This window comes from Chenopodium album, chromosome 2 (genome assembly GCF_948465745.1).
Source record: "Chenopodium album chromosome 2, dcCheAlbu1.1, whole genome shotgun sequence".
NCBI classification, from domain to species: domain Eukaryota; kingdom Viridiplantae; phylum Streptophyta; class Magnoliopsida; order Caryophyllales; family Amaranthaceae; genus Chenopodium; species Chenopodium album.
Window position 1 is genome coordinate 85,549,001 of NC_137835.1, and position 26,753 is coordinate 85,575,753.

At 35.0% G+C, this 26,753-nt stretch overlaps 5 protein-coding genes across 7 annotated transcripts; 3 read left to right on the forward strand and 2 right to left on the reverse strand.

Annotated features, from left to right (window-relative positions):
- The first annotated feature begins 911 nt into the window (after nucleotides 1-911).
- On the forward strand, nucleotides 912-4,502 carry LOC145605158 (uncharacterized). The gene is made up of 4 exons (XM_081661190.1): nucleotides 912-1,362; nucleotides 1,597-2,461; nucleotides 3,816-3,957; nucleotides 4,051-4,502. The coding sequence occupies exons 2-4, from the start codon at nucleotides 1,924-1,926 to the stop codon at nucleotides 4,109-4,111; spliced, it is 741 nt and encodes a 246-aa protein (XP_081517316.1). The 5' UTR covers nucleotides 912-1,362; nucleotides 1,597-1,923; the 3' UTR covers nucleotides 4,112-4,502.
- A 4,878-nt stretch (nucleotides 4,503-9,380) lies between these two features.
- On the forward strand, nucleotides 9,381-12,480 carry LOC145591798 (putative glycerol-3-phosphate acyltransferase 3). The gene is made up of 2 exons (XM_081648295.1): nucleotides 9,381-10,131; nucleotides 11,527-12,480. Exons 1-2 carry the CDS (start codon nucleotides 9,400-9,402, stop codon nucleotides 12,391-12,393), a joined length of 1,599 nt encoding a protein of 532 aa, XP_081504421.1. The 5' UTR covers nucleotides 9,381-9,399; the 3' UTR covers nucleotides 12,394-12,480.
- Nucleotides 12,481-14,113: 1,633 nt separating this feature from the next.
- On the forward strand, nucleotides 14,114-18,587 carry LOC145605168 (putative pre-mRNA-splicing factor ATP-dependent RNA helicase DEAH2). Its single transcript, XM_081661201.1, has 7 exons — nucleotides 14,114-14,574; nucleotides 15,331-15,533; nucleotides 15,630-16,714; nucleotides 17,210-17,335; nucleotides 17,437-17,675; nucleotides 17,905-18,023; nucleotides 18,128-18,587. Exons 1-7 carry the CDS (start codon nucleotides 14,281-14,283, stop codon nucleotides 18,252-18,254), a joined length of 2,193 nt encoding a protein of 730 aa, XP_081517327.1. The 5' UTR covers nucleotides 14,114-14,280; the 3' UTR covers nucleotides 18,255-18,587.
- Nucleotides 18,588-19,678: 1,091 nt separating this feature from the next.
- Nucleotides 19,679-21,178, reverse strand: LOC145578243 (putative pentatricopeptide repeat-containing protein At1g56570). Its single transcript, XM_081635602.1, has one exon. The coding sequence runs from the start codon at nucleotides 21,176-21,178 to the stop codon at nucleotides 19,679-19,681; it is 1,500 nt and encodes a 499-aa protein (XP_081491728.1).
- Nucleotides 21,179-21,855: 677 nt separating this feature from the next.
- LOC145591804 (long chain acyl-CoA synthetase 1-like) lies at nucleotides 21,856-26,753 on the reverse strand. 3 transcript variants are annotated; one of them, XM_081648302.1, is made up of 20 exons: nucleotides 26,605-26,753; nucleotides 25,879-26,049; nucleotides 25,604-25,667; nucleotides 25,386-25,475; nucleotides 25,235-25,291; nucleotides 25,087-25,135; nucleotides 24,916-24,992; nucleotides 24,769-24,808; nucleotides 24,590-24,684; nucleotides 24,324-24,491; nucleotides 24,123-24,233; nucleotides 23,904-23,991; nucleotides 23,757-23,823; nucleotides 23,601-23,676; nucleotides 23,279-23,396; nucleotides 22,914-23,159; nucleotides 22,689-22,828; nucleotides 22,368-22,550; nucleotides 22,169-22,288; nucleotides 21,856-22,083 (listed from the first exon to the last, which is right to left on the reverse strand). In XM_081648302.1, the coding sequence occupies exons 2-20, from the start codon at nucleotides 26,028-26,030 to the stop codon at nucleotides 22,036-22,038; spliced, it is 1,989 nt and encodes a 662-aa protein (XP_081504428.1). In that variant the 5' UTR covers nucleotides 26,031-26,049; nucleotides 26,605-26,753; the 3' UTR covers nucleotides 21,856-22,035. The 3 variants fall into 3 exon arrangements, with proteins under 3 accessions (XP_081504428.1, XP_081504432.1, XP_081504426.1); XM_081648306.1 differs by having other exon boundaries at nucleotides 26,527-26,747; XM_081648300.1 differs by having other exon boundaries at nucleotides 26,142-26,747.

A 26,753-nucleotide genomic window follows, 5' to 3' on the forward strand; every position in this document is an offset into this window, starting at 1 on the left:
AGCCATTACTCATTCCACTGATCAACAGTGTCAGTAGTACTACCTTTGTTACATATTATTTGCAACGATTTGACATAAAATAGAGAGGAAAAATGTCTAATCGTTGCAGATATTATGTAACGGAGGTAGTAAGTGATATTCACTCCCCTCTTTTATGCTTGAACCTTTATCGTTATTATTAGCTAGACATGGAGATATATGCTCAACTTTCTTCTCAACACCGGTAGAGATGGGTTTCCAAACCCAACAGTATGTTTGACTAATTCACAATCAGGAGAGATCTTGACCTTTTCCTTTTGAGTCTTTGTGACGTCTCTTCTCAATTGGACACACCATCATATTATACACGGACAAGGTTTTTTGGACCTTTTGGGTCCTTTGCCTTGTAATTATCATAGTGTCTATTCTGTGTAGTCTTGTTTTTATTCTTACGGTCATTCATGAGTTAACACAACGGTTGAATGAGCTCTAGGACAAAAGTTACACTATTTTAAGAAGAAATTTTTGTCTAAATAAACTAAAGTTAAAACAAGCATCTCTTTATACCTAATTGTAATCTTAAACCACTCAACTCCCCGGCCTAAGATTATAATCATCTAGTTATTAACCACCAATCACGCTAATCTAACTCAATGAAACAATTTCAATTTGTATTATGAACACAGAGATATTAATTTATCATAACTCAAAATTCAAAATAAACCCGACCTGTCTCACTTAATCCAACTCAAATTCCCGGCCTAATCTCACCGAACGCAACTCGGACACTCGAATTTACCCCTCTAACATCTCCATAATTTAAAATTCAATCCGTATATGGTCTGTAGACATGCCTCATGGGTAGCCGTTGACACGTCACCCAAAAAACAACGTATAAAAAATGTACTTTTTTGGCCGTCAGCGAAAATATGCGCACTCTGACACGTTTTCCTCAAACTCCAATAAGACATTCACACCAAAAACACCATTACTCTATTTTACTCTCTTTTCTTTTTTCTTTTTTTTTGTGTGTGGTTGTTGTCGTCGTCCTCTCGTTATTATCCAAATCCATTTTATAATTAATTCTATTTCAGTAAAATAAAATTAATTATTTTGTCTCATTATTATGTCCCCATTTTATCCATTTCATTTCAAAATTTTTGATTTTTTGATTTTATTCCTTTAATTTTGGTATCTGGGATTTCATTCATTATTAGAAAATAGGTTTGAGCTAAATTTTTGGGAGACCTTAATTTGATTTGATGTCCAATAATTTGACCCCTTAATTTTCGGCTTCTTTTTATTTTTATAAAGATCTTTCATTTTTCTCTCTCTGCTCCTTTCGCCTGTGATCTAGGGTTTTATTCCCTGCTTCTCTATCAGGTTCGTACATTCATTTATTTTAATTCTTCATATTTATTAATTATTGGATACATTTTATTTAATGTTTATTATGTCATGTTTCTGGGTTTTTAAAATTGATTTCTGGGTGTCATTTTGATTTTTGATCAATTATATAATGTTCTGGGTTTGATTATCTATATTTTTATATTATTTTTAGCAGAAAAAATCAAATCTTTTGGTGCTAATTGATTGTTAATGTGAAAAATGATGCAGGTAAATTGGGTAGTTAGAGGTGCAGGGTTCTCTTTCCCAATCATCAGCCAAAGTTTGAGGTGGATCTCTCAAAATTCTTTGTTTTTATTTTATTTAATTTGTTGGGAAAAAAATAATTTAAAGGTAGTTAGGCTTGAACATCAAGTGAGAGGATTACCACTCTTTCAAGTCATTTGGCTGTAAATATAATTGACCAATTCACGTTTTTATTGGAATTATAAGCCTTTAATTTTGTAGTATTTTTGTAGATTTTTATGATAAATAAGAGGAAGATTGTAGGTGGTAAACAACATTATACTATATACTATAATTATAATATAGCGCCTTATGGCTTCTCGAGAAGGAGAGTTTTTGGTTGATCTTGAATGTGGTGGTACTACCTCTGAGGAAGATAGTGGGGATGGTGTTTCTGGGAATGGAAGAGGGAGAAAATCGTTGAGTCGAGGGGCCCTTAATGGGGGTTTAAGTTATAATGGATTGGCAAATGGTGCCATTGATCTTGATTCGAGTGATGGTTTTCCAAAGTCGAATGATGGAGTTGATTTACTCATTGAAAAAAGCTCAGGAAGTGAAGATGGTAGAGATTTTGCTGCTGTTTTTGAAAAGAGGAATTCTAATGAGTCACGAAAAAAGCTGGGCTCGAAAAAGGCCTCCAAACCACCCCGGCCTCCTAATGGTCCGTTGTTGACTGCATCGGACCTGAAATTGGTGAAGGAGCTTTCTGAGCTGGCTGCTAGGAAGAGGGCGAGAGTTGAACGTATTAAAGCCTTTAGGAAGATGAAAGATGCTAAGCGGTCGTCTTCAAGCAGCAGCGTAACTGCTATGGTGATAACTGTTTTGTTCTTCCTTATTATAGTGTTTCAAGGTATGGACATAGTTCCAATCAGAGTTTGAGCCATCTCTATTTTCCCAGTTATACAGCATGCTCTCCTATATTCTTGCTAACAAATGCATAGTTCTGTTGGCTCAATCATACTTAACTCTTTGCTTCCCGGTAGAGGAGACTTGCTCCTGGAAGCTTGTTTATAGAATACCAGTTTGTGACAAATGTATTACTAATTGACTGACTAATTTGAGAGATTGAACCAAGCTGATATATCAGGCAATTCTAGGGTGTAAAAAAAGATTTGAACTTTGCCAAACCCATGTTTCCAAAAAATTTACTTTAGATTGAGAAGATTATAAAGGTCCTTAAATGCTTTTAGTGATTACTGATTCACTTCCTTGCTTGTTGTCTGTATGTTGCATCAGAAACTGAGCATGGAAATAGTACTCATCCTTGAGAGAACCCTCACGCTTCATCTTTGGACCATATGTAGATTGTAGAGTCACATATATATATGTTATCTGAACTAATTCTGAAAAAGTTTTTGTCCCAAATTGTTTGTCTTTAGAAAAGAAATATGTTGAAGCTTCAATAATATACCAGCAGATATTGGAAAACGGTGAACTTTGTCATCTGTCAAGTCATGATAACATCATACGTGCATCTTGATGTTTGTTTAGAGGATGTATTATGAATTCATGATGCATTATTCTAGTTTTACTTGTGACAACTTGATTTTTTAACTGAAATTTTTATTTGGGCTAAGAAAGTAATAGTGCAGTTGTCAAAAGTTCTTGCATGCATTAATGTAGCTGCCCATAAAATTCTGTTTTTGTTATGCCTCTATTTCAATCATACCACTCCTATTTTTTGTTTGATTTAAAAGTAACTTTCATCAAGTTTACTGGTTCAATTGTTTTGCATTAAAATGCATGTGTTTTAGCTTTAAGACATGTGTAATTTCTTTAATTTTCAGGTTATTTGAGTTCTCATATATGATTCCACAGGCACATCTATGTGACAGATGATCCTGTGTATCCTCGCCAACTCTAACTTCCAGCTTCTTCTACCTCCTATGTCATCCTCGTTCCTGTATTTGAGAGTTTCTCTTCATTATTTGGCTGATGTATCATGTATTATATTGGTTCTGCCACTAACCCCCAAATTACGAACGGTTAAGCTATGTATAGCTATTGAAATTATACAAATTTATTTTATTCCATTTACTATCTGCTGTTCTTGTTTATCCTTATCTGGGATGCTTTTTGGCCGCATTGTTTATTCCCTGATATAGGAACTTTACCTTGGAAGAATTCTTCTGATGACTACAATGTTTAGTCACCCGAGGCAACTCATAACTGTTCTTAAACATCATTAGGACTTGATCTTGCAGGCATATACTCCGGAAGTAGCTTTACTAGGAAATTTCAGGGGTCTCCTGCACCAGCTACAGCAGGTGAAGGTTTGATTTCGATCCAATTCTTCAACAATGCTCCCACATATGAAACGAATCAGCCCATATCTCTGTCTCCTAAGTGAGTAGTCAATTCTGTTATTTTCACAATATATATTCCGTACATTAGGTAATGCTCAAATGCTGATATTAGGAATTTCAACTTTTTATGTAGTTCTTTGGATGCGACTTCTAGTTCAAGTCCCCAGGAGCAAGAAGGCAGGGATGCTCGGTAAAAATTCTTTGATAGAAACATCTGGATAACCCAACGCTTCACTTAAATGGATTTTTCAACTTCTGATACATTTTTCTAAAGAGAAATCCAATTTCCAAACGGCTGTTCGTTTGTAAATATTCATAGAGCCTCATCCATGGGAGATTGTATAGATATTTGCATCTCTCAAATAGCCACCTTGTCCTGACTCTGATTCCCGGTACGAGGAGCAAATTTTTTGGTTCTTTGGTTTAAACTTCAAGTTGTGTTTTCCACCTAGTTTAGTATGCAGTTAGATCTAAGTTAAATTTTTCAAAGACATTACTAGCTTATATTGACATCTTAGGATTATCAAGCCGTCGTATGTAGTATGTACTCTTTATTAAATGTCAACCTCTCGCTCTTTGTGGCTATGCTCTTGTTGGCCCAGGGGTGACGCATTTTATTTAGCTAATGCAAGAATGCTACACAATGCTGTTGTTTGCTTGTTAGTCAAGCTAATACACAATTTCTATCAAACGCTCTTTTTTTGGTCTAGAATAAATGTGTTGCAGCATATGTTGCTGTTGTGTGTACGACGTAAATGAATTGTTGTGTGTTTAGCTTGTCAAACAAGTACCAGCAAAGAGGCTGTTTTTGCTACCCTCGATCTATTTTCCAAGAAAAAGTAAATAGATTCCATATACTTCACGGTATCATCAACTTTGAACCATTCTTGTTTTGAAAATTATTACTTATTAGGAGTCTTAAATCTAATTTTAGAAATGATTTACACGTTTTATACTTTTGACTTGGAACTCTTTTCTAGAGGCAGTAAACAATACATAGTGTTTGGGTCTAACTATTTTGGGCTGTTCAATTAAATAACCCAAAAGCTAAATCAGTCCATTAGACTCTTCAAACCTAATCCTAAGCATGTCCATTGTATATGAGGACAAGTCCAGCTCATCTATTGTGGGGCTCATATTTACTATCCCATGACTCCATGAGTATGTATTGAATTCTCTCTTTGATCTTCAATCACATGTACTGATTTAGGCATCGGAGGGGTTATCTCAGATATAGTTGTACTTATAAATCATATTATGTCCGAATCAGTCAACCCACATTCAGAGGTTAAAGTCTTAACTACACTGTTTTACCCCCAAACTCAAAATGTTATTCAAAAAGCAATAATTTAAAGGTAAAATGATTAACGTCTTTCACTATGATACGGAGTATTCGAATTAACAAGGCAGAATGTACAAATTCCTAAACCGTGTTTGGAGGCTAAGGCGAAAAGCGTGAAGGCGATAAGCAATGTGAAATAAATCAAGTCATGTACGTAAACCATATAAGCGGGACCTAGTAGTCCATATCTCACATTAAGGGTAGCTACTAGCTAGGACGTGTTGACTTGATCAATATATATAACTGGTAAAACAGACATAACCATGTATGCATACTTTATAAGTACAACTGTATATGTACTTCCTAGAATGATACGAGTATCTCCATTTCTTGATCATAGATGAGACGATGACCATCTTTATTTATTTCTTCTTCCGGCCCATCCCTCTTTAGTCTTTATCCAAATATAGCAACTCCTTTACCTCTTTATTTGGTCACAATCATTATTTATGACCTCTAACCTAGGGATGGCTCTAATTCAATTTTGTCTCACCATATGCATGTATGCATATTGTTGTCGTTTTGAACAAGTCAAATAAGCTTGCTATAGGTTAGATGGATTGATAAGTTATGTATTCATCTATCCGAACTTTTTATCAAAAAATTATGGCCCTGTTTGGGAGAAAGCTGAAAGCTGAAGCTGATTGAGTTAGCTGATTTTGACTAGCTGGTTTTATTAACTGATTTGACTAACTTATTGTATTAACTGATTATATAAAAGTGTTTGGTAAATAGCTGATAGATTAAAGGTGATTGAGTATGTGAAATGACCAATAAGCTAATTGTGGGGTAGGTAGTTTAGATAGGATTTTAAATTAAATGAGGTTATAAGTGTCATTTCACAATAATTAATGAATAAGCTAATTGAAAAAGCTCCTAAAATGAGCTTTTTCAAAAAGAGCTTATTTAGTGGAATAAGCTCTTTCAATAAGCTTACTACCAAACACTTGTATTAGCTTGTTTGACTAGTCAATCAGCTAAAGTTAGTCAAATAAGCTAATATACTCCCAATAAGCTTACTACCAAACAGGGCCTATGATTTCATCCAAACTTTTTCCCAGTATTTGAAAGTCCTCTCTCTCTCTCTCTCTCTTTTTTTTTTTTTTTTTTTTTTTTTTTTTTTTTTTTTTTTTGATAATCGTCCTCTCTCTTTTTATGTCAATGTGTATAATAAAATTCACTATACCTTTACTTTATTTCAATTTCAGCATAGAAAAATCATTATCTTTTACCTTATTTAGTTATCATACAACCATGAGAGTGTTAGTGTTATACAAGTAATATACATTTATCAATTACTCTGCACATTCATGTCTCTAGATAACTTTTTCCTATTCACATAATGCTTAAAAATGTAAAGGGCACTTTTCTTGGATTATGTCAAGGTGATTGAGGGTTTAGCCTTAGCCTATAGGCCCAATTTCTTTCGCTAGTTTTGGAAAACTTATAAGTAACAGATCGACTGACAGTTGATGAACAACGTTGAGCTTACTATTTGAATAAAACATTCATCTCAATCTCTCAATTTCCCTAGGTTGAGAGCGCAGATTGACCATATAATTGCTAAATAAATAAGTAAAATCAATGGAAACGTAAGGAAATGTAATCATCCAAAGCATTGGATGTTAACTCAATGAAGGATTATTTCAATTTTGAAAGTAGTAAAATCCAAATTTATTTCAATTGTACGAAGTACAAAACATTGGATTTGATACTCTATTAAGAGCTATTTCCATTGTGAAAGTAAAGCGTATAAATCACCTAAATCCAAGTAAATTTGACTTGCTTGCAACTTTAACTACCAAATTCCTTTCACATGTAAGCGAAAGTCGAAAACTGCCCTTAATTGATTCCTAGAAAGTACAGCGAGTGGGGCAGGAAGAATAGAACGAGTAAAATAACGTTTTACAAGAGGAAAAGCCCCAATAAGGTATGGGAATATTATGGGAATGAAGGATAATTTAATGCATTTCATAAGATGCATTGCTTCAAGCTGTATACTCTTTCTTGACTTGATGATTTATTCAAACTCGATATACTTTATTCAACTTAATAACTTATCCATCCATCATGAACATGCATTACCAGAGACAAGGCATTATAATGCTACTACGTACTACTCCATCGACTAGTTTGGAGCACATGGATATATAATTGCACAACTGTTGTGCTTCTATTTGATTTTTTATCTATTTCATTATTAGCTCGGATCTCTTTTCAAATTAGTTCAATGTAAAGGTCCAACTTATTATATAATAACATTCAATTTGTCTCATACAAATTTTAAAATTTCAAGATGTACATGTTAATAGTCTATCATGTAGTAAAAAATAAAATAACACGACTTTATTGAAGAGTACAACTCCAAAGATACGAAGTTATATAGTAACATTCATATAAAATTTCTAGATTGCATTAAATTGCATATAATTGGTACATATATACATTCGTATATCTAGCAAAGTTTATCAAGGCATAAAATGTTTTAATAATCCATTAATCCTCCACCTACATTTAATTATATTTTAAAAAAGGTGAGCAACATGTATGTTTAGTGTCAATATACTACTACAAATTTGTCTGGGGTTACATTGATCAATTGACCTTATTAATAGATACAGTATCATGTATCGTCCAATAAAACGAATTATTCTAAATGACCAAATTAATTATATATTATATGGAGTACTCCATAGTAATTAATTGATTGATAGATGGACTGATGGAGTACTAAATTTGTTGCATAACTGACTACGTACATAGCCGACCTCGGAAATTGATGGATGATGCAAAATGATGTACGCGGATTCCTTCATTCTCCATGAGATGCGGGTGAGTGGGTGACAATTCGATCTTCTAAAGAATGATAGAGAAGTCGATCTATTATTATTATGATTATTAGACTAACGGTTTTGTGATTGTGACATTAGACCATGGGCGATGCATAATTCTATGTACTGTACATTATATGTTGTGGACCCGTGCCGCATAGAACGGATCTCTGTGCACCAAAAAAAAAACCTCTTCTAAATAACGCTTTCAATTACAATGTAATACAAGAATTATTTCCTCTGTTTTACAATGTATTGCATTATTCCTTCATAATTTTTAATTAATTCTTATTTGTTGATGTATATTTTTATTATATGTTTGGTCATTTGGTGTCATTTTTCTTTTATAAAATTTTGGAGTCCTTCAAATAGATAACAAAGCATAGGCATGTCGGAGTCAAGCTTGTGTCCATCAATCTCAAACTGGTATACTTGTATTCGAACTCAAGTCAAATCTCAAGCCTTAGATAAATTTCTCACCAAAATTATTTTACTTTTAGTTTACAAATAACATAAGTAAATTGTTATAACATGATAGAATAAATTAATTAGATGAAAACAATACTTCAATCTTATTCACAACCTTCTAAGTCGAACTTTGTTATGTAGAATTCAACATGTTAATTTCAAGCCAAACTAGAATTATTTGATGAATTAGCATAACTAGCTACACTTATTAACACTTCTACATATTGGTTTCCGTAGTCAGAAAGGGGCCTGGGTAGCTCCGGCCCCGCCAAAAATTATTATTACTATTTTTTTTTTTATTTAGGTAAGGTGTAAATTTATAGGTTAAATACAATAAATAATATTTAATTAGCTTTATCAGAGTCACAATGCATTGAGTTGTGCTTAAAGTCTCGAGTTCAATTCTTTGTCATGCATTTACGAGTACATTACTTTATAAGTATACCCGAGAATACCTAAGATTTGGTAGTGGTATTGCCGTACTAGCGTTGGCTTCCCAAATCCCACTTGTAAGTTCTCACTGAAATTGACAGAGCAAGATATAGAAGGCCTTAAGTAAAGCATTGACCAAATCAACTAGTGACTAGTAGTTGTATTCCAAAACAGAGCACCTTAAGGAATTTCACCGAGTAAATTTAATAGCAACTCTGACCAACACAATGCTATATATTCCTATTCAAATTGATTTATTGGATGGCACACCGCCATACAGCTGGACCTAATCCCATTTTTCGTAAATAACTTCAATAAATATACTAAGGCCCAATATCTTCAACCCTATAAATACTAGGACAATCCCTTTGAATTCTGACAAGAAAAACACAAGTTATTAAAAAAAAAAATGGTGAAGTATACATCCTTTTTTAGCTCTATTATTTTCTTCTTTTCTAGAATTCTTCATCAACATTACAAAACCCCAAAGTATCTTCATAGAAAAGTAAGCAATATTCGTAACAATTCTCAAATCAAGCTTCAAAAATACCCTTCTTTCATTGGATCAAATGAACTATTAGATGATCAAACTTTGATCTTTAATGTGGAGGAAACTTTGTTAAGATCATCATCTATGTTCCCTTACTTCATGCTTGTCGCGTTTGAAGCCGGGAGTCTCTTAAGGGCATTGCTCCTCCTTATATTGTACCCATTCAGTTGCATGTTTAGCAAGGAAATGGGGTTAAAGATGATGGTTATGGTTAGCTTTTGTGGGATCAAGAAAGATGGTTTTGTCGTCGGAAGGGCGGTTTTGCCTAAGTTTTTCCTTGAAGATGTAGGGTTACAAGGGCTTGAAGTGGTGAAAATGTGTAAGAGGAAAATGGGTGTAAGTAACTTACCTCATGTGATGGTTGAGAGTTTTGTGAAAGAGTATTTAGAGGTTGACTATGTTGTTGGAAAAGAGCTTAAAGTTTATAATGGATATTTTATTGGTTTAATGGAAGATAATAATAATAAGAAGATAGATAATGTGCATGATCTTAAGCACATGTTAGAAGAAGGTGAAATTAAGGGTTCTAAGGTTTTTGGTATTAGTGGCACCAAATCATCCCTAGCTCATCCATTTTTCCGCTTTTGCAAGGTAACTAATTTCTAACTTTTTTTTTTTCTCTAAATCATCTTTGTTTCTGTCAATAATTAATATTATCGTTCCATATATACTTTATATGTCTTGTTGAGTAGTAGTTAAGTTTGCTTCAAAAAAAAAAAAAAAAAAAAAAAAAAAAAAAAAAAAAAAAAAAAAAAACAAAAACAAAACAAAAAGAGTTATGTAATAGTAGTAATGTAAATAAATATCAAGTAAAAATAACGTGGTTTATTTGTTCCAAAAAAAAAAAAAAAGTAAAAATAACATGGTAATTAAAAATGTTATGCAAAGTCAACGATATTCACTATGATTGACCTTTATTGTCCCTATATAAAAGTTCTTTTTGTATCAACTGTATGTACCTTGATCTTGCTCGATCTTCCTCTCAGTTGGCTTGGGTTGACTACCCCCGTGGTCAACTGAGGAAGTCTCTGATCATGCATGCATTTTGGACACAAGAGACCCCGGCCTATTGGTATTATATATATTTATATACTATCTTAATAGACAAAAAGATTCTCTTAGTATCCACAAAACGTCAAATCCTAAAGTCATATTAATACCGATAAAGAAATATATTGGTACTTTATAACTTTAATAGGTACCAAATGTGCACTATCTTTGTATTAAAATGGACAAGAACAAAAATGGACGCAAACAATTAAATTACTATAATAATCTAATTAAGCCTAAGCGGTAATTACTTTCATAGCTCCCTCAGAAAACCATGTAAAAAAAGCTTGTAGGATCCCCTAGCTCATTCCTTTAATCCCACTGCATGTAATGCTAAGAATGGAATATATTGTCATGTGTATACAGTTTATTACAAGTACTATATAAATTATATACAATATAAAGATCAGAACATTTGCTATTGTCATGAAAATATACAAATATATAAAGATATATTTTCATATATGCTGATCATATTTTCAGTTTGATATAACTAACATCATTTCCAAGAGTTCAGGTATGACCTAAGGGCTAAGATTTTATGGGATGTCACTTTGATAGAAAGTTGAGCAATTTGTTATAGCTTTTGCCGCAATTTTGTAGACATGCACTTACATACGTATACACTGATACAGGGCATGAGATATGAGACCGATTGATTTGAAGAGGCAGCATCCTAAAACAGACCAACTTAAATCCCGTAATCATACATACTAAGCAATGAATTTCACAACCAACTTAAACCGCTTTAAAAAAAATTCGCACCTAATTTTTTTTTATGGTGTATTGAGTTCACACTCTTATTGACTTCTAATTTTAATCTTTTATATCTATATACATAAAGTTTTATAATTTGGGCCGTCAACAATGACGAGATATTTTAATTAGTCGTATTTAATATTAAATGCTTAACATTTTGCTTTGAATAATTTGCAGGAAATTTATTTAACGAATGAAGAAATGAAGAGGAAATGGCAGGCACTACCAAGTGAAAACTACCCAAAACCATTGATATTTCATGATGGAAGATTGGCTCTTAGACCAACACCAATATCCACTTTAGCCCTATTTATGTGGCTACCTTTTGGAATAATCCTTGCCATTTTTAGAGGTGTAATTGCTTTAACCCTTCCACAAAAAGTAGCTACTCCAATCCTAACATTCACTGGCATGAGGCTCCTAACAAGTGCAACAACCCCGAACCCGAAATCATCTTCCAAAGGTGAAAAGGGTCAGCTCTATGTTTGCAACCATAAAACATTGTTAGACCCACTTTTCCTCTCATATGCACTTAGCAAGCCACTAACCGCGGTTACTTACAGCCTAAGTAGGGTATCTGAGATCCTAGCACCAATCAAAACCGTCCGATTGACTCGTGATCGCGATCAAGACGGGAACATGATGGAGAAGCTCCTAAATGAAGGGGATCTAGTTGTTTGCCCTGAAGGAACAACATGTAGAGAACCATTTCTCTTAAGGTTTAGTCCCTTGTTTGCTGAAATGAATGACAAAATTGCCCCTGTGGCAATGGATTGTCATGTGACCATGTTTTATGGAACAACTGCTAGTGGTCTCAAATGTTTGGACCCTATTTTCTTCCTAATGAACCCACGTCCTAGCTACACCGTCCAGTTGCTTGAACCCGTTTCCGGCTTGTCTACGTGTCAAGATCGTAGCCAATCGAGGTTCGACGTGGCCAATCACGTACAAAGAGAGATAGGAGAGTCTCTCAATTTCCAGTGCACTAAACTTACAAGGAAGGACAAGTACTTGATTTTGGCCGGTAACAACGGAGTTGTATGATTAGAGAGTTGTAGCTAGTATTTGTATATTGTTAATTACTTATTATAAGTTTATTTCTTTATTAATTTTGATAGTATTAGTATGTTACTTACAAGCTACAAGCAAAGCTTATACTAGGATTAGTTTTTCTACCTAATTATCAAGATCACAATAGTTTATTCACAACTCTGTATGGCCTGGACTATATGCAATTAATGATAAATAAATAATTGTATCCATAACATTGTTAATCTCGCATTAACACCTAAATATGAAACCTTTAATTAATTATCACAAATTTATACACCCAAATTATTCTAAAACAATACATTCTCATTAGCTAGTAGCTAGAATTTACTGATAGTCTCAACCACCTTGGTCTTAGTGAAAATCACATAAAATCGAAATATATGTTTTCCTCACATCTTAGGGCCTGTTCTCATAGACTGAACTCAGCTGAACTGAACTGAACTGAGCTGAGCTGAACTGAATATTTTATAAGAGAAGGAAATTAGGAGCTGAATTGAACTGAATATTTTATAAGAGAAGGAAATTAGGAGCTGAACTGAACTGAGCTGAGCTGAGCTGAACTGAATTGAACTGAACTGAGCTGAGCTGAGTTGAGCTGAAGTGAACTGAATATTTTATAAGAGAAGGAAATTAGGAGCTGAACTGAACTGAGCTGAGCTGAGCTGAGCTGAACTGAATTGAACTGAACTGAGCTGAGCTGAGTTGAGCTGAAGTGAACTGAATATTTTATAAGAGAAGGAAATTAGGAGCTGAACTGAACTGAGCTGAGCTGAGCTGAGCTGAGCTGAACTGAATTGAACTGAACTGAGCTGAGCTGAGTTGAGCTGAAGTGAACTGAAAATAAATGTATGAGAACAGGCCTTAAATCTATCACTTAATTTAAATCTAGTATATTCAAATAAATAAATTAAAATGATGAAAGGCTAATATGTTCATTTTATAACTTAAAGGAAACAATTTAATGTTAATATATTCGAATAATTATGATAAAATAAGGGCAAGGGAGATGAGCCTTCTTGAAAATTCGACTCACAAAAGTACAGGACTGTAACTTGGTCTTTCATGTACATTCTTGACCATTATATAGTATAATATTATCTTCAATTGTGCATATTTTGTACGGAGTATTAAATAGTTAAAATCTAGAAGAAATACATAGCAACGAATATACATCTATCAATATATACCCAATTACAAGATAATCGCAGTACTACTTTCTCCTGATTCATAAAATACAAGCAAAGTTATTAGGTTTTAATCACATATACTTCCTAGTAATTAGTAAGTGAGTCTCTTAAGAACGAAAGTAATATTATTGAAAAGATTAAAATAAATAGGGTATAGAATAAATAGTGTACATTAATTGTAAAATCTTCCTAAAAAGCTACTCAAAAAAAAAAAAATAAAAATAAAAATTTTCCTATAATGAGTAAAAGTAACCGTAACATAAATAAAAGTTAAAAATTGATTCAGCCCAACTAGATTTTATCCAACATAACATCTAAATATGACTTAATTTGAAATAAACCCGACCTAATCCAACCCGTCTTCAATAAATTTGAGGCAAGTATCCGAATTGAGCGTCAAGTAGGGGTAAAGAAAGTTTAATAACCGACGTATACAAAATACAAGGACGAAACTAGAAGTTGCGAATATTGATATTTCTACTCCACCCTTTTTCACCCCACATATATATATCAACGGCTGCAAGCTCTTCCTTTTCCTTCTTTCTTCCTCACTTTCTCTCTCCTAGGGTTTCCTCAACCCATAGCACACTCAAAACCCCTCTCTTTCTCCCCCAAATTCAATTAAAAATTAATTGGGAGGTTTTCGGATCCGATAATCCGGGCTTAAATTAGGGTTTCGTAAATTGAATTGATGGGGACAGAGAGAAAGAGGAAGGTTAGCTTGTTCGACGTTGTTGACGACAACTCCATTAACAAGCTTACCAAATCTAACGGTGCTGCTGCTCCGATGATGATGAACAATGGAATCGCTAATCTTTCGATTAATCGATGGAATGGAAGGCCCTATTCTCAGCGGTTTTTCGATATTCTGGAGAAGCGTAAATCTCTTCCTGTTTGGCAGCAGAAAGAGGAGTTTTTGAAGGTTCTTCATACTAATCAGACCATTGTTTTAGTCGGTGAAACTGGTAGTGGTAAAACTACCCAGGTTAGTTTTTTTTTTTTTTTTTTTTTTTTTTTCAATTTAGTTTTATTGAAATTTTGGGTTTTTTTTTTTCGAAAACCCTAGATAGTTTGTTTGTTTATAATTGTTTTTTCGTTTGATTTTTGGGTATTTTCCCTATGTTTTTAATGTGTAGAAATTAGGGTTTGATTTGTTTGTGTATACGTTCGTATTGATTTGAGCTTGATATTTTGGTAATCATAGCTAGAGTTATTTTTTGGGATTAAATGTCTCTTGCTGAAATTTTAAACAATTGTTTTGCTTACATTAGGTTCTAGGCTATGTAATTACTATTGCGTATTTGTCTATGATGTTTTCCATGATACACATTCGCTATCAATAAATACAGATTATTTACTTATTTTGGGATTCAAATTTTCCTAGAATTACAAAAAGGGTTAGAGATATCGTAAGAATATGGCTTTTGTTTAGAATAATATAATCTGAAGATGGTTTAGTGTGAAGTAGCTGTAAAAGGGAGGTATTTGTTATTAAACATTTGATGGTTGTACGATTGAGTTGTGGGTGGAGTAAAACAGAGTCTAGGATGTCGAACATTTATCTGTATTATGGTCTAGGTGTGTTGTCTAGGAATTTTAACTTGCAGAGGGTTGGTTTTATTGTCGTTGCACTTTTTGGCATGAATTATTGAGAAGATGTTAACATGCTTGTATATCTTTGGTAAGGGAAATTAAATGTGACAAATTTTTTTTTCTGACTTGCTATGTATGTCTTGATCAGATTCCGCAATTTGTTTTGGAGGCTGTGGAATTAGAGTCTTCTGATAAACGAAAAAAGATGATGGTTGGTTGTACCCAGCCACGTAGGGTGGCAGCAATGTCAGTCTCACGTAGAGTTGCAGAGGAAATGGATGTGACTTTGGGAGAAGAAGTTGGTTACAGCATTCGTTTTGAAGACTGTAGTAATTCAAGAACGGTTTTGAAGTATGCATGTCCTTTTATGATTCAATTTGTGCCTTTTCTTGAAAATGATTATTTACAATTGTGCGGTTACTAAGTTCCATGTATTCTGTATTGCAGGTATCTGACAGATGGTATGTTGTTGAGAGAAGCAATGACAGATCCTCTTTTGGAGAGGTATAAAGTTATAATTCTTGATGAAGCTCATGAAAGGACATTGGCAACAGATGTGCTATTTGGGCTTTTGAAGGAAGTGTTACGAAACAGACCAGACTTAAAGTTAGTTGTTATGAGTGCTACTCTTGAGGCTGAGAAATTTCAGGATTATTTTAATGGTGCTCCTCTTATGAAAGTTCCTGGAAGGCTGCATCCTGTGGAAATTTTTTACACCCAGGATCCTGAAAGAGACTACCTTGAGGCTGCTATTCGAACCGTTGTACAAATACACATGTGTGAACCTCCTGGTGATATACTTGTTTTCCTCACTGGAGAGGAGGAGATTGAGGATGCTTGTCGTAAAATTAATAAAGAAGTGGGAAATTTAGGTGACCAAGTTGGACCTGTGAAAGTTGTTCCATTGTATTCTACTCTTCCTCCTGCTATGCAGCAGAAGATATTTGAAACTGCTCCTCCTCCAACAAAAGAGGGAGGTCCTCCTGGGAGGAAAATTGTGGTGTCTACTAACATTGCTGAAACATCTTTGACCATTGATGGTATAGTCTTTGTGATTGATCCTGGATTTGCTAAACAGAAAGTCTATAATCCCCGAGTTCGTGTTGAATCACTATTGGTTTCTCCTATATCGAAGGCAAGTGCACACCAGAGGGCTGGTCGTGCTGGAAGAACACAACCTGGTAAATGCTTTAGGCTATACACAGAAAAAAGTTTCCATAATGATCTCCAGCCGCAGACTTATCCAGAAATTCTGCGGTCAAATCTCGCGAATACTGTACTTACTCTGAAGAAGCTTGGTATTGATGATTTGGTACATTTTGACTTTATGGACCCCCCAGCTCCAGAGACTCTGATGCGAGCTTTAGAGGTATTGAATTATCTTGGTGCATTGGATGATGAAGGTAATTTGACTAGGCTTGGAGAGATTATGAGTGAATTTCCTTTGGATCCCCAAATGGGAAAGATGCTTGTCGTGAGTCCTGAGTTCAACTGTTCAAATGAAATCCTTTCAATATCAGCAATGCTTTCAGGTAATCTTTTGTCTCTTGTCTATTTGCATGTTTGTTTAATTATTGAGTCTCATGTCACATTTTAAAAACTTGTTTTGGCTGTCTGTGAGGGGCAAGAATTGTCCCTGACAGCATCCCTGTCCATTATTTCCAAGTCGTCTATACATGCATAGGCTACGTCTATGCATGTGTCAATTGTTTTTAAGTCGTCTATACATGCATAGACGATTAGACGTCTATGCATGAATTGCATTGCATGTCTGTGAGTCGGTATAGGTCACTGTCTATGCATGAATTGCATTGCATGTCTGTGAGTCGGTATAGGTCACCATCAGCAACTATCTAGTCTGGGTTCCATGCCCCTGGTGGCATGTGCCATAGATTTTCTAAGTAAGTGCTGATGCAGATAGATCCAATTTCTCAGTTTTTTCTCATCAAGCAAATGGTCTGGTCTCGCCTCTATGCATCTGCTGACCTTCCGTGGGCCTCGTCTGTGATAACAATTACTTTATCTAGTTCCCAATTGCTTTGTGAGGCCTAGGGAGGCCCAGAAAGCTGCAGATGAAGCAAAAGCTAGGTTTGGACACATTGATGGAGATCACCTTACGCTGTTGAATGTCTATCATGCCTACAAGCAGAATCGTGAGTGCCTATTTTTCTCATTTTCTTGTCCTTTTTGCTTTTGGTTAATATTTTTTTTTCTTGGATGGTCCTGCTCACCTTTTCTTTCCTGTACTTCACAGAAGAAGACCCAAACTGGTCTTACGAGAATTTTATCAACCAGAGGACATTAAAGGCTGCAGATAATGTGAGACAGCAACTTGTGCGCATTATGGCAAGGTTCAACCTGAAGTTATGCAGTACCGATTTCAACAGCAGGGATTACTATGTCAACATACGGAAGGCAATGCTGTCAGGATATTTCATGCAAGTGGCACATCTGGAAAAAACAGGACACTATCTGACAGTGAAAGATAACCAAGTGAGTACATAATTTTTTTGCTCCCCACTCTGTACTAGTGTCTTCAGAAGTTCATATTATGACACTGTAGCTAGCAAAAAAATAAAATCCAAATGCTCATGTTTATTTCATTCATGCATTCCAACTGTTTGTTGATGAATGGATATTTGGATCCCTTCCCCCCCATTCCCCTCCCAAATAATGACTTTATTTATAACTTCATGCTCAAACATCTGGTGTCTCCGTATAGGTGGTTCACTTGCATCCTTCAAATTGCTTGGATCATAAACCAGAGTGGGTTATATACAATGAATACGTGTTGACCAGCCGGAATTTCATTCGTACTGTCACTGATGTCCGTGGAGAATGGTTAGATCATCCTGTCCTTGAAATACCACTGCTTGGCTATTATCAATGATCTTTTGTTATAAGGCCTTTTTTTTAAAAATATAATATATATTTTTTCTGAACAGGCTTGTTGATATTGCACCACACTACTATGACCTTGAAAACTTCCCTAATTGTGAAGCAAAGCGGGTTCTGGAGAAGCTTTACAAGAAGCGTGAGAGGGATGGGGAAGAGAGCAAGAACAGGAGGTAGGAGATATTATTCAGAATATTCACCTCATAGTTCTTCCTGTACTTCTGGGACATGGAGAGCTTTGGAAGTGCACCTTGTTGAGGAGTTTTTGTTCTTGCTATTTCATCATTTCAAGGTGGGATTCGTGACGCTCCCAAAGGCTGCAGTCATGTCCTGTTCTGATTAATTTTAGAATTCTAGTGGTTGGCCTTGTGTAATGGAAGTTGCTTTTACTTGGAGTGAAACTTAGTTATAATTACAATGTCGTGCAAATTGTTACCTTCTGTCTTTTATTTATTTAAATAATACCATCTTAGTTTATAAAATTGTTTGGAATAGTATTTTCTTGCTTGATACTTGCTGCAATATTTCTATTTACTTACGTGAATGACGAATCTATCTTTGATTTGAAAAAAGAAAACTTTTTTGGAAGGTAAAGAATTAAAGTTAGGCCTGTAGAAAACTATTTTGAGTATTCTGTGGCATCTAATTTTTTAGAAATCCAATCCATTTTGTTGTTTTTTCAAATGTATAGCACTTTCGGGGTTGGCCTAGCAAAAGGGATTAGAAATGATATGGCAAAGACATTATCTAATAGTTGATCCGGACTCCACTGATGTAAACAAATAATGGCTTTCTAGCCTTGGAACATTCCTTGGAGAATTTTGGAATCCGAAAACATGGTGTGAGCATATCAGTTATTCCTAATGTGTTTCCTCATTACTCATTCGAGCATGGGAGTTGAAGACTTAAAAATTCTGATAGATATATAGTTCCTCTTCTAGGTTCAGGCTTCACTTGCATCTTCGTGCGAGCTCCCAAAACTGACCCCCTGAACCTTTTGATCATTGGGTTTTTATCCATCGTGGCCTTGTGGGTAAGGTCTTAGATACAGTGTAATAATGGATTTGAAGTACCAAAGTTCCCTTCTAGTAATTCATTCTAATCAGGTAATTCGTGTCTGCAAGACAACTGGGGCTGGTGGCTAAGTGCAGAAGAAGTAGGAAAGAAGCCATCTCAGCCGGCCAAATGGTGGCATAGCATTTAATTCTGTATGACCATAGCAGAGCCCCAAGTTTCTTTCTGGTTTCATTGTGAAAGAACCGGTACTTCAGTGAAGCGATTTTCTGTCTCCTTGACATCCACAGGGAACTGAAAACTCCAATCTCCAGCTGCTTTCAGATGTATAAACCAAATTACATGGATTTTGACTACAAGCAATCTTAGAGAGAGCAAATATCAACTTGGATCTCTTAATGACTGAAGTGCCTGAAGATCAATGGATGACAAATAGTGCATGCTTGTCTAAATGAAATTACTTGATTTTGACACAGTATGCTCTCCAGGCATTACTCGACCGTCTTAATATTTGGGTGTGCAATAAAGTTATGGTCATACCAAGTATGCTGTCTACTTTCAGAATTCAGACCGGTTTCCAGCTCTATTTAACCAATCCAACTGCCAGCCTTTTGCTTTTTCATGTGTTCATATTCCATCTGTTTAATATCTGTCAAAGAGCTCCACATTCCTCTTTCACCAAGGATCTTTGTAAGCACCATATATGCAGCAGGGTGATTTCCTTCCAAGTCGTGGAGTGCATCTGCAGCATTACTGCCAAATTCAAAATCTGAATGCAAGCCACACGCTGCAAGCAATGCACCCCATATAACAGTATCCGGCTCAAATGGCATGTGGTCAATTAAGCTCTTTGCCTTGCCAAGGTGACCTGCTCTTCCATACAGATCTACCATGCAAGCATAATGCTCTTTTTCTGGATGTATGCCATGAGTTCTTTCCATGCAATAAAAGACTTTTTCCCCTTCTTCAACTAGACCTCCATGGGCACAAGCAGATAAAATGTTGGTAAATGTTATGTTATTTGGCTTCACCCCACTGTTAATCATTTTCTCAAATTCATCCAGTGCTGTTCTTGCTCGCCCATGCCTGGCATGACAGCCTATTATAGTATTCCAAGACACCAAATTCTTGCCAGGCATTTGCTCAAATATACAATACGCTGCTTCAATGTCTCCACATTTGGCATACATACTGATAAAGGCAGTCACCAAGACATTATCAACAAGTATACCCTGCTTCACTATGGTTGCATGAATTTGCTGTCCTGTACGAAGTTCAGAATGCTTAGCACAGGCAGTTAAAATGCTTGCAAATGTGTGCGGATTTGGCTGAGGGCCGGATTTCATCATCAGAATAAATAGCTCTAATGCATCCAAACATTTGTCTACTCCCACATACCCAGAGATCATAGCAGTCCATGAAACGACATTCTTTTCGTTCATCTTATCAAAAACATACCTAGCTCTTTCAACCTCATTATTCTTCAAATACCCATCAACCATGGTAGTCCAAGAAACCACATCTTTCCGAGGCATCTTGTTGAAAGCTCTCTGAGCTTCATCAGTAAAACCCAAGTCCATATAACCCAAAATCAATGCGTTCCATACACTATTATCTTTGTCTAATATATCATCAAACAACCCACATAAAGCAGAATGATCCTCCAAATCTGTATAACCCCTCATCAATGCTGATCCAACATAAACACTAGAATAATGACCAAACGAAATAATCTGAGCATGAAGCTGAGGAATAAAAACATTGGATACACTACCCAAAATCGAACTAATCACTATCGAAAAGGTGTACGGAGTTGGCCGCAAACCAGAACTCTGTATCTGAAGATAACACTGGTAGATACTCTTGTGATCTTTCTTCTTCTGAAGACCAGAAATCCAGGTATTCCAAGAGACAATATCTCTTTGAGGCATTTCATCGAACATTTGGCGGGCAACATCAATATGGTTCTTTTTAATATAACCTGCAATCATCATATTCCATGAAACAACATCTCGAGAACTGGGATTGTCATCAAAGAGCATTTGAGCATCGTTAAGTTGGGAATTTTGAAGGGAAATCTTTATCATTTGGTTTAAAGTAGCCGGTTGAAGGGTAGTTATTTGGCGGTAAAATTTGAGTGAATATTTTCTGTTTGCTATGCTTAACAACATTATAACTTTATTATTTTTGGTGTAACGAAAAATTATTATAAAGTTTTTATGTTGTGACCTAAGTTGGGGGTATTAATGAGCTAAACAGACCCAACCGTTCAACCCAAATAGGCATATATTGCATACATCCAAGCTCTATCTTATTAGAGTTTGAGCTTTTAGTTGCGCTAAAAAAAAAATTAGGATGTTTGAATCTAACTCGCTTTTAAAAGTATTTAAGTTGAGGATATGGAGTTTTGAAATAAGTTTTAATCTTTTATACAAAGTATATTGTTTGATATGATTGGCTATTTTGTTTCAAGAATTTTCACAATTTCAATTTTATTTCATTTTTTAGGCTGAGAATATCAAGCTCGTGAATAACGTGGTTGCTCGATCTTAATGATGAAAGTTCGAGTTTAACTCTTTTTAGGTGGATTCTATTAAAACTCTCTAATTAAAAACCAAACAACAGATTTGAATCATGTTATCATCTCGTATTAATTAAGTTGTGCTATTATCCAACTTCAATTCTTAATTTTAAGTCAATTATCATATACTGAGTAAGAATTGAAGTACAAGCAGTAACATTATGCAGCATCATGAAACGTTACAAAACAAAGAAATCAATCTAATTGATGATAAAACTCAGTGATTTTCCATTTTCTTCAAACTCTAGCCTCAAATACAAACTTTATACAGAAAGTTAGAAAATGCTCCTAGCCTTCTTCACTGTTTATTCTTCTTAAACAGCTGCACACACGAAAACATTATATCGAATTTGCATTTGTCGTTCAGCACTTCCCTTTAGCCAAAGTGTTGTACAAGTCATCAATTTCGGCCTGTACATGGTTTGAAAGATAAATCAGGAAATATCGCGTGAAATCAAAGCTACTTGTGGAATGAATAAAGTGTTTAGTTTGTTACCTGATAGTGTTTTAACATTTTATCCCTTCTCTTCTTCATAGTTGGTGTCATTAAGCTTGGTATTAATTCAAAGGTCTGAGGTTCTATAACAACTCCCTTGACATGCTCGAAACCTCTAAGCTGTTACAAGAATGATTGACATGTTCAGAGATCTACTCGTGTTAGATAAGTTTAGTATATATAAGAAGGTTGTATGCACCTTGTTTCTTTCCGCAGCAACTGTAAGCTCAGAGAGGACATAATTTCTGAACTCCTTAAGGGAGCAGAAGTCAGTGAATGTGCCTTTACATCCATTTTGAGCTGCCCATTTCTTCGTATTATCTTCATTTGGCACCACAACAGCAACCAACATCGACTTAAAGCTATCTCCATAGACCCAAATCTTCATAAAGACACCAAAAAAATTAGTTCCTAGAATAAGAAAGACCTTAGACTAATAACTGTAATGATATTTGATTACATATATCAAATAGATAAGTACAGAGGAAGAGGTTAGAAGTTATCTCAGAAGAGGCTTTACATCTTCAACAATGGGAGTAATGCTGTATACTTTCTCTAAGTACTCAAGCGCGACATACTCTCCTTGTGAGAGTTTTATCAGATTCTTCTTTCTATCAATGATCTTTATTGTTCCATTAGGAAGCATCTCACCAATGTCACCTGATAATTTATAAAGAAAGATTTTATGTATAAAAATTTCAAGGGAAGAAATCTGACATAAGCAGGAACCAGACAGAGGCTTAACCTGAATGAAACCACCCATCTCTGATAGACTCTGTAGTTAACTCAGGGTTTTTGTAGTATTCAGAAAACAGTGTTTTTCCCCTCAAGCATATCTCCCCGCGTGGAGGATCATCCAGTGGGTGGTACCCCATCTCCGGAACCTCTTCAAGGCGCATTTCTGTGTATACAGATGGAGCACCGACAGCTCCTAGCATCGACATTTCATCAGGGTAGCAAACTGTGGACAATCCACAGGTTTCTGTCAATCCTGCACAAAAACCAGAAATTTGATCAATGCAATGCCTATCTAAAACAAAAACTTAAAACGAAGTTTACAAATTAAATTATTAAAGACGAAGGTATAAGCAGGCTATAATTTTTCTTTACCATAGCCTTGAAGTACAAAACAGCAGCAAGTAACACGCAAAAACTCCTCTACTTCTTCGCTCCAAGGTGCAGCTCCACATACCATAAGTCGAACCCTACCACCTAGCTTGTTCTTCACCTAAATTAATTGCAGACATTGTACTATGAGTAAGGCATTGCAGTATAATAATAAGTGTCATACTCAGTTATAATTATAGTTGTTCAGCTGAAAATAACACATGAAGCACTGAAATCAGTAAAAAAGAGCTGATAAAAGTTGTATTCTGAAGAATATTAAAGCACAAAGTAGATCAGAATGTGAAATCAGATCAAAGGCAATAACCTTTCTGAAAGCTAGTAAATCTGCTAAAGGAGATGCATGCTTGTGCTTGTACCCTCGATTCATCCAGAATAATTTGCTGCATATTATAAACCACTTATCATAAGTATTTTGTTTGTGCTAGGGAACTAAAATGTAAACAGAACATTAGCAACTTACTATTTGTAAAGAAGGTGAAAAATCTTCCTCCTCCTCGGAATAAGATCTTCAATTGCCTTCTGTATGCCTGGTGAACACACAATTAATTAGTAAACTTACATCGGTACAAGCCAGATCAAAGAGGGAGGACCGAGTATAAGCACATGCCTTCATACACACGGTCAAAAACTCTAGGTACACCAGCAAAAAAAGTTGGCTTTAACTCCATGAGGTCGTCACTGATTTCTTTTACATTCTGCATTGCAAGTCAACAACACTCATAAAACACGATATAAGCTTAGGAAACTTTTGTAGCAGACTATTCTGTTTCTTGGTGGTACGTGTTATAAGATATGATATAATAGAATAGCAAGAGTTCAAGAATACCCCGTGAAAGAAGCCAACAGAAGCACCCTTATGAAAAAAATATTCTTCTATCACGCGATCTAATATGTGAGCCAGGGGAAGGAAGGATAGATACACATCATTTACTGTCATCTGTTCAAGAATACGTAATTAAATCATATTATTGCATGATAAAGAGCCAAAGATAACAGAACCATGAAATGTATGGACGGGGTTGGTTACCTTGTCATCAAATTGTTCCAAGAAAAGATCCAACCCGCTTAAAAACATAGCCATGTTGTCATGTGTTAGAACAACACCTTTAGGATCTCCACTGGTGCCACTGGTGTACATAATCGTACAAATATTGATTGGTTGTGGCGGAACAGTCTCTGATGGATTCTCCTTGCCCTATTTGAACATTATGACCAGATATATTGAAAGCCGATAAGGTTAACAGCCAACTACTAACTTAGAACACAAGTTAAAAACAAAGCACACAGTCTGACCATTTGGAGATACTGATTCCATGAGTACGCCTCAATTCCTGCATTACGAGCCTTGAGATTTTCTTCCTCAGTGAGCGATGTAAAACAAACAATGGCTGCAATAATAATAATAATGTCATACCCAACTTGTTAATTCAGCTTAAACAAACCAATTCAGAGGTTAAAGTATTCTCACTTACATTTTAGCCTTGTAGTGGAAGAACAATCAGGGTTAAGTAGCTGTACACAACACAAGCATAACAGCGAATCAGGCCATACGAAATTAAACCTCTAAACGAAGCAAAAACTCGTACGAGTATAGAAATATAGAGTTGTTGTACACATACTTCGTTAACCTTTAGGGAATGGACGAAAACATAATCAATCTCAGCATGATCAATTATGTAATTTATAGCACCAGGACCTGATTAGACAATATAACAACAGTAGTTAAGATGAAATAATCTCATTAATCTTGTTTCAACAAATTAGTTTAGAGTTAATTAATTAATTCTTACCTAAGGTATCATAGAGAGGCACACATATCAAACTGTGAGCGTTACAAGCCTATACACAAAACAAAATTTTTAAGGTATAATAATGTACTTAATATAGTATACTTATTAATTTATTCTTATTAAAATTTATGAAGCAAACTAATCTAACCTCCATTGCCATAATCCATTGAGGACAATTAACACCATATATTCCGATCTTTGCACCCTGTATTAATTTATGGTCAGCAAGAATATTGGTCATGTAAAAATATATAACCGACAAAACATTATTAAAAAAAATAATAATTAAAAATTCTTACAGGTTGAGCCCCACATGCCCGTAATGCTGAACCAATGTTTAGAACTTCTTCATAAACTTCCTTGTATGTTTTCCAGACATAAGGCCCCCACTATTTAACATTTTCACCCAAAACTAATTAGCTAAATACGAGTATTTACTAATATACTATGATCAAAATTACAGAAATTAAAATTAACCCTTTTAATTTATTTTTTTATTACTTTTGTAAGTTATTACCTTGCCATTGACCATTTCACGCCAACCCAACATATTATTTCCTGCATACTTTTCAGCTGAGAGCCTACAAAATAAGAGATAAATTCGAATATATATTAGACGGAAATTGTCACGTCATTACTCAATAAAAGTCGTCTCATAATCAGTGTAGTGTACTACACAAGTGCAATCTTAGCTGATTACCATGAAAGGAACAAAAAAAATCACTCATTTTACCAAACACAAAATCCTACCCTAGAGAAACTTTAAGGTGAAAAAACAAAAAGAAAATTTACCTGAAGGAATCCCAAGCAGTAGAAACATCAGGAAGAGGTGGTGGGAAATCATTCTTGGCGAGAAGATTCCGATAAATAGGACCGACGGCGGGGCGGCCGTCTTGTCCATCTCTTCCACTACCTACTTGTACTGAGAATCTCTTGGTGGTCATAGCTTATATATATGATTCACTGTGGTTCACCAACCTTAATTATGTTAATATTTGACCTCAAAAGAAGCATAGAATACAGAATAAAAAATATAGCCACATGTTGGTACGTACAATATTAACCATGATAGGTCAATTTTGTTTTCGTTGATTTATTACTTTCTTTACAACATATACGTTAAAGATAAAGTTGATGAGGTCAGTTGGTAATAAATAAGTGGTGAATTCAAGCTAACTTTTTAAGGTCATTTAATAAAGCTGGTGAAAACTTCGTAAATAATGTGTGTGTTTCTACTTTATAACAATGCAACTTTGCATTGTGCATTGATCAATCACACTAATTTTGCTCAACCCTAATTTCCTCCTTGGTTATTTGCCTTACGGTTTTTGCAATACTAGTATGATCAAAACTAGCCAGTCAGTTGTTCACACGTAACAAATACATAAAAACGAACCATTTCTATCTAACACGCAAAAAGAAAGAAAAGAAAAACACTACCTAATTAATTAATTAATAAATACCAAGTATAATTTAAAAGAAGCAATTTTTTTAAAAAAAAAAAGGAACAAAATTTACAAGGAAAAAAGGAGAGTGTAATGTATGAAGTAATGAGTTGGAGGCTGGTTGAACGTTGCGAAAGGCCGAATTATAATGTAATGATGAGTATAGTTGAGGGATGTATGATATATACTACTCGTACATAAGATGATGAATTTATAAGATGA